Source organism: Engraulis encrasicolus, chromosome 1 (assembly GCF_034702125.1).
Source record: "Engraulis encrasicolus isolate BLACKSEA-1 chromosome 1, IST_EnEncr_1.0, whole genome shotgun sequence".
NCBI classification, from domain to species: Eukaryota; Metazoa; Chordata; class Actinopteri; order Clupeiformes; family Engraulidae; genus Engraulis; species Engraulis encrasicolus.
Window position 1 is genome coordinate 2,473,804 of NC_085857.1, and position 14,286 is coordinate 2,488,089.

Below are 14,286 nucleotides of genomic sequence, written 5' to 3' on the forward strand. Positions count from 1 at the left end.
TTTAGCTATTGTGGTCCACTAAATCTACTGTCTCGGAAGCCTTGGAAGTCCTGCATACTCACCCACTCTCTAAAATACACACACACCCCTATTATCAAGGCAGACGGCCACAAACAAATACACAGTAACACAGTCAGCCAGGACCACACAGCACCTACAGTATGTCATTCAGACAGGCACCCAAAAAACATCTCTCACCCTGAAAAGGTCTGTTTGGCCTGCGAGCTGTGCCGCAGAGAAAGGTCAGCGGCTTCAGAGAGCACCCACGAACAAAAAGTTGAAGGAAAGGATTGTGCACATTGGTGCAGGACAAATGCCAACTGTAGTTTTCAGAGTGAGAAGTCTGCACACTTAGAATCCTTTTTGTTGTATTTTATTACTTCATGGCACGATAATGTTTCGACCTTAACAGTCTTCTTCAGATTCTCTACCACTCTGTAGAAAATCTGAAGAAGACTGCTGAGGTCGAAACGTAATCCTGCCATGAAATAATACAATACAACAATATTACAAGTGTGCAGACTTCTCACTCTGAAAACCCACAAACACACCAACACAGTCAGCCAGGACCACACAGCAACACGCCCAACACCTATGTTATTCAGACAGGCACCCAAAAACATCTCTCACCCTGAAAAGGTCTGTTTGGCCTGCGAGCCTTGCCAAAGAGAAAGGTCAGGGGCTTCAGAGAGATGCATCTCCAAGCTTCGGTAGATATATACACACAAAAATAAAAACATGTGCACGCACGCACACACGCACACATAAACACACACACACACACACACACACACACACACACACACACACACACACACACACACACACACACACACACACACACACACACACACACACACACACACACACACACACTCACACACTAACTTCACACAGATCTTGGAGAGGTGAAAGGAAGGACAGCAAAAGAAAGAAGAAAGAAGTACAAAATGAAAATGGACAGCTAGTACGCACCTGCGTGTTAACTTCATGACTAGTAGATGTACAGTATATGTTTGTTTTATTTCCCCCACGTAATGTCCCATTTTTGGAAATAAGCTTCTTTTACACATCTCCGTGAGTTAAATATTAGGGTTTTACCGTTCTCCAGTAATTTCAACCGTTGTCTGGGTATGGCAGCGCAAATTTTACCTCCAAGCTAGCAATTAACATAGAGTCCTATGAGAGCAGCTGGCGGCTAACTGGTCTCATAGGACTCAATGTTAATTGCTAGCTTTGAGGTAAAATTTACACTGTCATACCCAGAGAACGGTTGGAAGTTGGAACACCCTATTATTTAACTCAAGGGGAGGTGTAGAATAAGCTTATTTCCAAAAATGGGACAGTATCACTTTAAAGGTAAAATGCATAACAATAATGTGTGCTATATTATCATTAATCCTAACACATGAAAAGACATTTTTAATGGTTTATTATTCCTCCATGTAATTGCTGGTATATTATGTGTTTTGATCTGCTGGGATGTGTTTCTGAGAAAACGTAGTTGATAGCCATTCGGCAACTTCAGTAGCTCCCAATGGGAAATTACATTGCAAACAACAAAGTAGCTAATGTAGTTCTGAATAGCTTTCCCTTTTTCCCCACTTTGTAAGAATTGAACCTTCTCTATTCAGTGTAACCAACCAAGAGCGTCTGGGTGTGGACAATTCATCCATTCAAACTGTGCATGGGGACATTAAAATCCTCCTCCTCAATGTTGTGTTCGTCTTTCAGTCTTTAAATGCATTTGTGTGCGTGCGTGCGTGCGTGTGTGTGCTTATACAGCTCCTGCGGTTAGTAAATTGCTAGCTTATTTAAAACAGATGGCGTGGAGTTTAAAGAAGCATCCATTTTGAAATAGCAATTTCACGCTAGCAGAGGCCCCTAAACTGTCTGATATTAATGCTTCGTGCCACCACACTGCACTATCATTGCTACAACATTTGCATATTGTTAATAAACATTCGCATAAAAAGTTCATTTTCTTTCTTATTTATTTTTCATTCTTTTTAAATAACTGCCATGCTGGCACTCAAGCATGGTATCATTTTCCACTTTCATGAAGTCTTACTGTATATCTTTTATCTTCTTTTTAGTAAAGTAAACTGATTGCGGTGCCATGCAGTTAGGACAGAGGGATGGATACCAAGGCAGAGCTTAGCCGAAATGGAAATGTCACAGGCTTATGCTATTCCAGCTGAAATGGAAATGTCATAGGCTTATTTCCCTGAAAGTTCTGTATTTAGCAAAACAGGTATTTTCATAGGTATTTATATATAAACAGGAACAGGTTTGAATGTAAGAAATGTAAGATTCTCTCTCTCTCTCTCTCTCTCTCTCTCTCTCTCTCTCCTCAGCTCCACTTGTAGACTCGCTGCCCAGACACAGTAGTTCGGCCATGTTGATGCTCCTCTCTGTCGTATTTCTGGGCTTAGCTGTGTTCCTCATCTACAAATTCAAAAGGTAAGGAATGGGACAACTATGAAACACACACACACACACACACACACACACACACACACACACACACACACACACACACACACACACACACACACACACACACACACACACACACACACACCCACACACACACACACACGCACCCCTGTGCCCATTACGGAAAACAATTCTGTGTCCAGGAATTGATCCAGGAGAATGATGGCCATGTTCTTTATAGTTATTTTAGACCCAGTATGTGTAGCAAAGAATGATCCTGATAGAAGGAAATATTTTCATGAACATTTATGTAGCTATTTTTTGTTTATTTGCCTGTTCCTTGTTATTCTTTTTTGAAAACCACCGGTAATGTCGATAATCTCCTTTTCAAATCAGTTATAATTGGAGACAATAGTAATAATTAACACAGCTAAAAGCGCTGTATGTCCTGTCAACTTATTACCATTTTATCGTATTCCTGCCAACTCTGGTTGTGTTGGCATTGCGCAACATGTCTGCAGGAAGAGTGTGAACCTGCGTAAAAAGGAAATACCACATCTGCTGGGCAGTAAATTGTTTAATATGCTGTTGGAGTACCTCTACTGGAAATTGTTATTGAGTCTTTGATTTATTTATTAGTTCTCCAAATAATTCACAGGCAAAAGACGCGTGAAAATGCTGAAGTAATCATCAATAATGGATTTTGAATTTCCCTCCATTAATTTAAAGAGGGATGTGTGTTTATTGAAATGTCACACTTGACAAAACAAAGCTATGAATTCTAATTTTAATTGTAGCTTAATTGAAGAGTGCCAACCTAATGGGGGTACAGCATGCTTTTCCCATCAGAAATATAAATAGGAAAAAAGGTTATTTGAGAACAATTAATTTGGAGGTTATTAGGATATTCCTACAGTTCCTCCTAGCCTGTACTCTGCCTGTAGTATTTATTTCATTTTTATTAAATCATAATTTGAGGCCTTTTTTGTTTTACGGAGGTACATATTATTACAACCAGGAAATGATCTGAGTGCATAACTTCCCACAGACATTTTTCAATATTTTTGTTTCTTTCATGCACATACAGGTACTTGTTTTATGATTGTTACTATTGAATGCCCACAAGTCAAGAGAAAAATCAAATGTTGTCCATCCAACCTCACGTTCTTCCGGAAGTGGCGCACGTAGCTGCAGCGACTCCTTACTCTCCCAACTCGCAGTGTTTATTTGTGTTATAATGTGTCATTCGAAATGTCTATCGTCGGAAACTATGTCGGAACGCATGTACAGTCGACAACAGCTGTTGCAGATAAGAATGGACAACTTAAGCGATGTATTGGATATACCAACAGAGACACTGGAGGAACTGGGGATACTACGGCGGCATACATCGGACCCGTCTGCTTCGCCTACATGGAGACGGCGAAAGAGGTGCTCCAGAATTAGGAAGAGAGGCAAACGAGGTGGCGTCGAAACACGGCTTGCAGCCAACCCAACTCGTCCAGCAATACCATCAATTTCTCTTGGCAAACGTAAGATCTATGGACAATAAGATGGATGACATACGGCTACTAAGATCAGCGAACAAAACTGTGAGGAACTGCTGTGTGACCGTGTTTACAGAATCATGGCTGAACGACGGCATACCCGACTCGGCTTTACAACTGGAGCAACTTACGTGCCACCGAGCGGACAGAGCCCTTGCAGAGAAAAAACGAGGGGGAGGAATATGTGTTTACACACATGATGCTTGGTGCAAAAATGCTACGGTGGTACAGAGACACTGCTCTCCACTAGTGGAGTTCATGATCATCAAGTGCAGACCCTTCTATTTACCAAGAGAAATATCCGCCATTCTACTGGTCGCAGTTTACCTCGCTCCTAGCAACACCAACAGCGTCAGAAGCGAGGCACTGAACGAGCTGCATCGGGGAATCAGTGAACAACAAGATGCACACCCAGATGCCTTCACAGTGGTCATGGGAGATTTCAACCACGGAAATCTCAAAACAGTACTTCCAAAATTTCACCAACATGTTAACTTTCCAACAAGAGGACAAAACACCCTGGACTTTGTTTATACCCCAAAACAAGGAGCATACAAGGCAAAGCCCATCCCCCACATCGGCCTATCAGACCACCTAACGATTCTGCTACTGCCAGCCTACAGACAAAAGGTAAAACTCACCAAACCAGCTCTGAAGGAGGTGAGAAAATGGCCAGAGGGAGCCGTGTCACGACTACAAGACTGCTTTGAAACCACAGATTGGGACATGTTCAAAACAGCTGCCACCCACAGCAACCACATTGACATTGAGGAGTACACAGACACCGTGACCTCCTACATCACAAAATGCATTGACGATGTTACAGAAATAAAACGCATCACCACCAGGGCCAACCAGAAGCCATGGTTCACAGGAGACGTTCACAGACTGCTGAGGGCCAGAGACAAAGCCTTCAGAGCAGGAGACGTAGCTGGCCTAAAAGCAGCAAGGGCAAACCTGTCCCAGGGCATCAGGAAAGCAAAAAAGGAATACTCGGACAAAATAACAACACACTTCAAAGACAGCAGAGATGCACAGAGCCTGTGGCAGGGCATACAGGCCATCACGGACTATAAGCCCGCACCACGAAGCTGTGACAACAACACCTCTCTGCTAAATGACCTGAACAGTTTCTTTGCCCGTTTGAAGCACAAAATGAGACTCATCCACAGAAAACTCCCCCTCCCCCCCATGATCAACCCCTGTACCTGTCCTCTGCCAGTGTGAAGAGGACACTGGCCACCATCAACCCACGCAAAGCAGCTGGCCCAGACAACATACCTGGCCGAGTGTTGAAGGATTGTGCAGAAGAGCTGAAGGATGTCTTCACAGACATCTTTAACATCTCTCTGGAGCAAGCAGTCATCCCATCACTTTTCAAGCTGCTACCATCATACCCGTGCCGAAGAAATCATCACCATCATGCTTCAATGACTACCGTCCTGTAGCACTGACGCCCATAATCATGAAGTGCTTCGAACGGCTAGTCCTGTCACACATCAAAGCCACCCTACCCCCCCACCCTGGACCCCTACCAGTTCGCATACCGAGCCAAGCGATCCACGGAGGATGCAATCTGCTCTGCCCTCCATCCAGCCCTCACCCACTTGGACAATAAAGACTCATATGTGAGAATGCTGTTCATTGACTTCAGTTCAGCATTCAATACCATAATACCACAACAACTCATCAGAAAACTGGACAAACTAGGTTTCAGCACCTCCCTCTGCAACTGGCTGCTGGACTTCCTGATGCAGAGACCACAAGCAGTACGGGTAGGGAATAACACCTCAAGCACCCTGACCCTGAGCACGGGGGCTCCGCAAGGTTGTGTTCTCAGCCCCCTGCTGTTCACGCTGCTGACACATGACTGCACAACGACCCACAGCACTAACCATCTAGTGAAGTTTGCGGATGATACAACACTGGTGGGCCTCATCACTAAGGGCGATGAGACCCACTACAGAGAAGAAGTAGACCTGCTGGCCAGATGGTGCAAAGACAACAACCTCCTGCTGAATGTCAACAAGACCAAGGAGATTGTTGTCAACTTTCAGAGGGTCCAAAAACAACTGCCACCACTGACCATCGACGGTGATGCTGTGGAGAGAGTGAGCAGCACCAAGTTCCTTGGAGTGCACATCAGCGACGACCTCTCTTGGACCACCAACACTACATCACTGGCGAAGAAGGCCCATCAGCGTCTCTACTTCTTGCGCAAACTAAAGAAGGCAAGTGCTACACCCTCCATCATGACAACATTCTACAGAGGAACCATAGAGAGCGTCGTGTCCAGCTGCATCACAGTGTGGGGAGGAAGCTGCACGGAGAAAAACAGGAAGAAACTCCAGCGTGTTGTGAACACAGCGAAGAAGATCATTGGAGTACCACTCCCCTCCCTGCAGGACATTTACACCGCACGCCTCACCCGAAAAGCACTGATGATCATCAAAGACACAAGCCACCCTGCACACAAACTGTTCAGCCTCCTGCCCTCTGGAAAGAGGTACAGGCGCCTCCGTTCCCGTACCACCAGGCTTGCAAGCAGCACGATGCATCAAGCAATCAAGATACTGAACACTCAACCCACTCTCCCTTCACTGTCAGCCTCTAGCCAGCCAGGCCACTGACAACGCTCCCCCCCCTCATCCCCACCACCATATCTGCGACTGAACATTCCACCTGCACTACTACATCTGTGACTGAACTTTCAACCTGCACTAACTCAAAACATGCACACACACACACACACACACACACACACACACACACACACACACACACACACACACCACACACACACACACACACACACACACACACACACATACACACACACACACACACACACACTCAAGCACACTGCACTTTCTGCACAAAACCCAAACATACACACACTGACACACAACTCATACTCACACACATACACACACACACACACACACACATACACAGGTACACACACACAGACGCACACCGCACTTTCTACCTGCACTAAACACACACACACACACACACACACACACACACACACACACACACACACACACACACACACACACACACACACACACACACACACACACGCACACAAAACACATACAAACACACACACACACACACACATACTGCTGCTGGTGTATTTAATAAAACCTTTTTTAATTATTTATTTTCTTCAAATGCTACTATTACTATGTCAGAACGCTATAAAGGACTTTTAGAAAAGCACAACAAAATACCTCCTCTTAATGTATGTTCTCTACAAGTCTTCTGTTGTCCAGTCTTGCACTTTAAATGTCTGTATGAGCAATGTCTACGTCCATACTGTCTATGTCCATGTATGAGTACTGTCTATGTCTATACTGTCTATGTCCTTACCTAGATTAGTCTATGTCTGCATGGGAGAGCAAGAAACGCAATTTCAAATTCTTTGTATGACCAGTGCATGTAAAGAAATTGACAATAAACTTGACTTGACTTGACTTGACTTTACCCGATCAACAAAGAACTCTGTTTATTGAATGATACATGTGTTCTGTCATGTATGACTAACAGGAGGAATCCGATGAATAGCCATATTGTGTGTAAACATTTCCCCTTATTCAAAACCATTGAGGGATGGCAAGGTCTGTATTCAGGGTCTGTATTGAAGGTCTGTACTGTATGTTGTGTGCCCCTGTCACATTAATGATTGCTTTCTTACTCTTGTTCTCTTTGTCGTTATGGGCAGAAAAATACCCTGGATCAACATCTATGCGGAGGTGAACCATGAGAAAGAGCAGGAGATGATCAACTCGGTGGGGCAGAATGACACAGCGCCACCCAAGGTCACGATCAGTGACCTTCCCACGCAGAAGGAGATGATGGAGAAGGAGCTGGAGTGCAGAATAAAACGTATGTAAAGCTCTCTCTCTCTCTCTCTCTCTGTCTCTCTCTCTATATCTCTCTCTATCTCTCTCTGTCTCTCCCTGTCTCTCTGTCTCTCTGTCTCTCTCTCTCTCTCTCTCTCTCTCTCAGAGTGCAGAATAAAACGTATGTAGGACTGACTGATGGTTACAGTATATCAACAATCTACATGCATTTGTGTCATTCCACACCAATGGTGAACACCTCTTATATTTATGGTGTAAAATAGCATAGAAGGGGGTGCATAAAAACTGGTAAAATGAATATTATCTACATATACAACTCCCTGTAACTAAGAAAGGACACCATTTCACTTAAAAAGAGATTTCAATCCTTTCTAAAACATGCATACAGCTTCTCTGCCCATGGTTTTCAATACAATTAAATTAAACCTTGGATAAGCAAGCTACATCCAGCTGAGAATAAAGTTTTGGAAGTGTATTTCATTAAGATGTTTTGGAATATTGAATATATGTGGTGTCACTAAAAAATATTAGGCTCGCCTATGTATGTCATCTTCGTGATATCAGCCTCTGAGTGCACCTGTGGTGCATTTCACGAAAGCGTAGTTGTTAACTAGTGCGCAACTTGGGTAGTGCCAATGAGAAATTGCCTTGAACACGTCAAAGTAGCTAATGAAGTAAGCAACTATGGTTTAGAGAAATGCACCCCTGGTTTGCTCCCACTTGTCATAAATATGTGCATAGATATGTCAACATAATAATTATCCTGACTATTACTGTTTATGTACTGCCATCCTACTGGTCAAAACATATTATGCTGTGATGCAAACCAGGACTGCTGAGTCAAACATGAGCACATTGCCTCTGGCTACGGGCAGGACAAACGGCATGATAACCAGCTGCACTGAGCTGTTGTGAAAACTGAAATGTGGAGGGTTGTCATGACAATTAACAGTAATCATTCTGTTACTTGTGAAAGGGAAGCCACTTGCGCTCTAACCTTCTTGGTGCGTTCAGTCCAGGACGGTAGATAATGAGTAAACTGGTCCACTTCGAAAAGACTGGATGATTGGAGCACTCAGAAACTTTTTAGTTATTTTATTGTGGTGCAAACATAATGACTGACGTTTCGACGCAGTGTGCGTCCTCTTCAGAGTCAAAAAAAAGCCCTGGCCTAGTCTTTTCGAAGTGGACCAGTTTACTCTCCATCATTCTGTTACTGTTTACACACTGTCACCAAACTGGCTATAACACAACTGCCATTATACAGACCAGGGGTGCATTTCTCAAAACCAAAGTCGCTTGCTACATTAGCTACTTTGTTGTTTTCAATGCATTTTCCCATTGGCAGCTACTGAAGTTGCTAACATGCTAACAACTTCTCTTTTGAAAAATGCACCCCTGGAGTGCTGAGTCAGACATGAGCACAGAGCCTGTGGGGCTGGATAGATGACATGATAAGAAGCAACACTAAACTGTTGTGACAGATGAAATATGGAGCGTTGTCAAGACAATTAACAGTCACATTAACCTCACATAGCAGCCATGATGTATCTGACATTGTGGAGAGAGCATTCAAGGCATTGCCAAGATGTCTTCATCAGACAATGGTCTAGTTTAGTCTAGTAGTAGTACATCATTAGAAGAGAGACTTCAATTCCAGAAAAAATTCCTTAACCTTTGGGTTTATCAATTCATTTTAGGAATAAATGTGTGGTTTGGAATGCAGCTGATGTCTAAGTTGACATTTTTCTGGCACTGCGTGGGGACACTAGGGTTAACTTCAGGCAACTGCACAGGTTGACAATGATTGTTATAATTATGTACGCCCTGATGTGGATTGGAAACGGTTGGCAGGTTTAACAGTGTTACTATGCCCCAGATAACATGAAGTGTTTTTAATTTTAGCAATCCTTGTCAACCTGTGGATTTGCCTGAAGTTGGCCCTAGTGCCACCACGCACTAAATGAAAGGACTTAAGTCTTTGTACTTCAAGAGCAGCTACAGTTTGGAGTCTACAGAGTTGGAGAACAAGAGCGCTCAGAAATCCTTCTCCTTTTAAATATTTCTGGTAGTCATGGAGCAATGCTGTGATGTGAGGTTAGCTCTCAGACAAGGTAGTATAATGTTAATTTTCTTTATGTCAATTTGTATGGTTTCAGGGAGCATGGTGAACACCTTCGAGAGCACAAGAGAAATTCCAAACTGCACGAGTGTGTAGGAAAACATGAGAAGAAAAAGAAGAAGAAGAAGAATACACAATATGTAGGTGAAGGGCGGAGATGCCATTTTTGAGGGCCCCTTTAGATTTGCTTTTATCACTCCTTTCCCTTAAAATATCCCCTCATCACTAAAGAAAAAGTAAAAGGAAAGACAAAAACCACTATCATCACTTATTGTTACTTTTGTAAGGCGCTCATATCTATGGATATGCATTGGCGTCTCATTTTGGAAGATGTATTTGGCAGACTCATAGAACAATATAGTATATAAATCACAGGGTGTGCATCTCCATTCTGACTTAGTGTTTCTTCTTCTCAATATGAAAAGTGTTCGCTCATATGAAAACTGCAGTTACTGCACTTTTTCTGTTGTATGACTGCATTATGTGGCGAGTGAACATGACACAAGATACAACCTCATGAGATTGGAGAGGGAAGATACAGATAGGTTTGTGTGCGTGGATAACTTAATGATTAATGTTCTCAACATTTTTTGTTTTTTTTTGTCAGCTCTTATTACCTGGGCCTCTCCAGTTAGGCAGATTTATGTTATATCCATATACTGTAATAATGTAATTGTTTGTTCAGAAGCGTGCTCTAACAAAGCTCTAAATGATTGTTTTTGCCAGTGCATTTGATCTATATTCTTATCCACAATGGCCCCATCACTTATTTAAATCACCTTTTGAATCCATCTTGTCAAAATTGCTCATGTGAATATTTACCTCTCAAAACAGAAGATCTTAATAAAGAGATGACCGCTACTTTTATGGGTTGCAGGGTTTGAGTGAAGAGTCTTTCTAGGATATTGGGTGAGGAACAATCTAATTATCATTTTGGACATGGAAAGGAGTGTTACAGTCAAGTGAGTTATGCAAATATTTTGGAGAACACAATGCCTGGTTGAACTTCCGGAGGATGAATGTCATTCCCTGGAACAGTGGTGTAGTCTACTTTTTTATGGTGGGTATACTGTATATTTGAGATTTTTTTGAAGTGGGTATACTGTATATATTTGTGCCATTCAAAACAATGGATCAATCAATTTTAAGTGGGTATACTGAAATCCCTGAAATTTAGAAGTGGGTATCCTCCGTATACCCGCGTTTTACGTAAACTACACCACTGCCCTGGAAATCAGTGACATAATTAGATGTGTTTGGATTGGCCTTTTGTTGGCAAGAAAGACAACACAGTTTGTTTGATTGCATTACTGTGGTGGCTTGGATTAAAACAAAGTCATCATTTGAAACATCATAATGGTGGTAGTGATGATCATTATCTCACGTAGTAACTCTGAAGTCAAGAGGGTGTGAAGGAGCAGGGGTCCCCAAACTTTTTGCTCTAGGGGCCACATTATCGTTCCTGACTGTGTTCAGGGGCCGGGATCAATCATGTGGGCTGTGTACTAGGCAACTGCCTGTTATAGCCATACGTTATAGCACAAAATAGTTCATCATTACAAGTGATTTGCAAAATAAGTGAGTACTTCACATGTTGTTCAATTGGAAATACCACAGGTATTCCTTTTAATTTCTAATATCCCTGTAAAAATAGCAAGGAAAGGTTAGAAAAATATGGTGATTGACAATTTATGAGTGATACAATAGAAATTGTAGGTCTGTTTATATTACACTGAGATGAGAAACTATCAAGATAAGAAACTGAAGCATTTATCCTGATTCACACTAGGTTAGTGAAAATTAAACTGTAGGATGGCCTGTTGATTTTTCTGTGAGGATTGCTTCTTTGGGCCACTTCAAATGGTGAGGTGCAGATAGGTGGAGGGCCGGTCAAAGGGGCATGGCGGGCCGCATCCGGCCCCCGGGCCTTAGTTTGGGGACCCCTGCTCTAGAGTTACTTCTTAGTGAACTGCTCAAACTTTTTTCTTGGTTTTAAACTTGATAACTCCAAGTCATCCATGTGCTGCATATTTTACTGTGGGTGAGTTTGAGCACTCTTGACAGATGATCAAACGGCTATTATCTTTCAAAATAGAGGGAGGAGAAGGGATCTTGATTTTGTCAGTGACATGTCTCTTAGTTGTCTTATTTATGTTTACTGATTTGTTTTCCCATTTTGTTTGCTATTAGACTGCTTTGTTGTTTTCTTTGACGGCAAGATGTAGTAGGTTTGTGACTATTATCATACTTTTTTACTGAAGTCAATACACTGTATATTTGTGCGATTTGCCCAGTCTTCATTATTTCATTTATATAATTTTTGATTATTTTGTATTGCTTGTGTTGACATGGTTTACAGCTATAAACCGCTTTTGTCAGAATATTACAAGTGGAAGCCTTACGAAGAAAATGCCTTTTTTTCACATGCCATTACAATACCTTATCTCTCTCATCAGATGTCATAGGAGTCTATATAACTGATCATGTGTTTTGTATAACGGTATACTATAAATATTCTTTAATTGCCATTACAATATTTTCTGGAATACAAGTAGATCATGCAATGTATTTGTTTTGAGACTCTTTTTGTTTTGTGGATTAAATAATCGGTCCACTGGTAAAACGCAGCAGAATTGTATTTAAAGCTTATTCTATATATTTCTCTGTAAATGCTATACGGCTTTCTTTCTATGACTGTCTTTCTTCTAATATAAATACTATAGAGAAGAAGACACTCGGCCATAGTCTCTTTTTAAATTGTTTTCTTTTTCTAAAGAGGTCATTGTGCATGGTCTTTCAGGAGGACTTGATTTCAGTGTTGTATATACAGTTAAGCGCTGTAAATAGTGAATTTTATATCATTCATTGTTCTTGGCTTGTTATTTTGTTTGTTTTAATAAATGACAAGATTTTCTTATAAGTTTTGAGTGCATTCATGATGTTAGGCACATCTATGGCAAAGTTGTACAATTCTGACAACTGTCTTCTAGTATAAACTCTTCAGATGTATTTATTATTCATTTGAATCCATTTAATTTCAACCACAAGACTACCAATGGCAGCAACCACCACCCCATTAAAATGCCTGGCCCCAAGGAAGGTAGGTCAACTTCGTTTTCCCATTTTGAGGCCCATATCTCAGCACGGAAACATGTTCCTCACAGTCAGCTTAGCGACTCCTGCTTGTTAATTATTTTAATTTTCTTCCTTTTTTGACCGACTCACAGATGTTTAGCACCAGGCCACGGCGAGAGGTCCTCTAATGCCTCTTTTCCACCGCCGTTTTTTCTGATAGGCCTATAGCTCAACACAGCGCCACTCGGCCGACACTTTTTGCTTTGAGCTGCGAATTGAGCTGTGTCATTCCTACAGGTATTCGAAAAGTAAAAAGTGGTCGCTGAGTCGCACCGAGTCGCGCCGTGTCGAGCTGTGTCGAGCTGTAGGCCTACCAGAAAGCCAGCAGTGTGGAAAACAGGTTTAAGACCTTTTTCTGGGTCCATGTGCTCTCCACTGCTCAGCCAGCCTCGACCAGCTCAAGCTGGACCCAAACGATAGAGAGCCATCGCTGGTGGTCAAGGGTTAGGGGTGGTGTGGTGTGGTAGGAAGGTTGGAGCATAGGAAGAGAGCAGAGGACCGTGGAATGAGGACTAGGGAAGGAGATCCATGGGGGTGGTTGGAAGGTGTAAAATACACACTAGAAGATGGTATATTGAGACTCCAATACCAAAAGATGGTATATTTACTCTCTAAGAGTTGAACTAACACTGCATTTTTACTAGGGAGACTCCTGGGGGTGGTTGGAATGTGCATAGTGGCAGACAGCAGAGGTTGGTGATGATGAGGGGAGAGTAGAAGGGAAATTTGAGCATTGGGTAAAATACGGTGGGGGGGAAAAAACGGTTTAAATGCAAAATCTAAATACCGTAGCTCACTTGAATAAAGTGCAATATAAATATAATTTGTATCTGTATTTTAAATATATGTATAGGGATATTGGCCATCACTCTGGTGCATAGTCTGGGGTCTTAATGTATCTCTCTGCCCTCAAAATTAGGAAAGTGATCCTGAAACTCAGAGTGGGATAGAGAAAGCACAGCACACTCTTGGCTTTGGCAGAGAGGTTGTAAGGTTATTTAGGGAAGGCTAGAGTTTTGAAGAGAGATTGGGGGTTGGGAATGAAATTGGGAAAGAGAGTGTGTCTCCCCTACTCTGGTAAACAGCATGCATCTGCTAATGGTAGGCTACACTGAGACCAGTGCCAAAGGTGTTGGCACCAGCAGATACACTGATAGGCTAAGGGTCTTAC

The 14,286-nt window shown here is 42.3% G+C and overlaps 1 protein-coding gene across 1 annotated transcript in view; it reads left to right on the forward strand.

Annotated features, from left to right (window-relative positions):
• The window catches only part of LOC134445512 (VPS10 domain-containing receptor SorCS3-like), a 162,517-nt gene extending 152,148 nt beyond the window's left edge, over positions 1-10,369 (forward strand). The window contains exons 25-27 of the mRNA XM_063194573.1: positions 2,358-2,463; positions 7,717-7,880; positions 10,018-10,369. Of these exons, the coding sequence (XP_063050643.1) occupies positions 2,358-2,463; positions 7,717-7,880; positions 10,018-10,076 (329 nt within the window). The 3' untranslated portion in view covers positions 10,077-10,369. The remainder of the gene's footprint in view (positions 1-2,357; positions 2,464-7,716; positions 7,881-10,017) is intronic.
• The last annotated feature ends 3,917 nt before the right edge of the window (positions 10,370-14,286 follow it).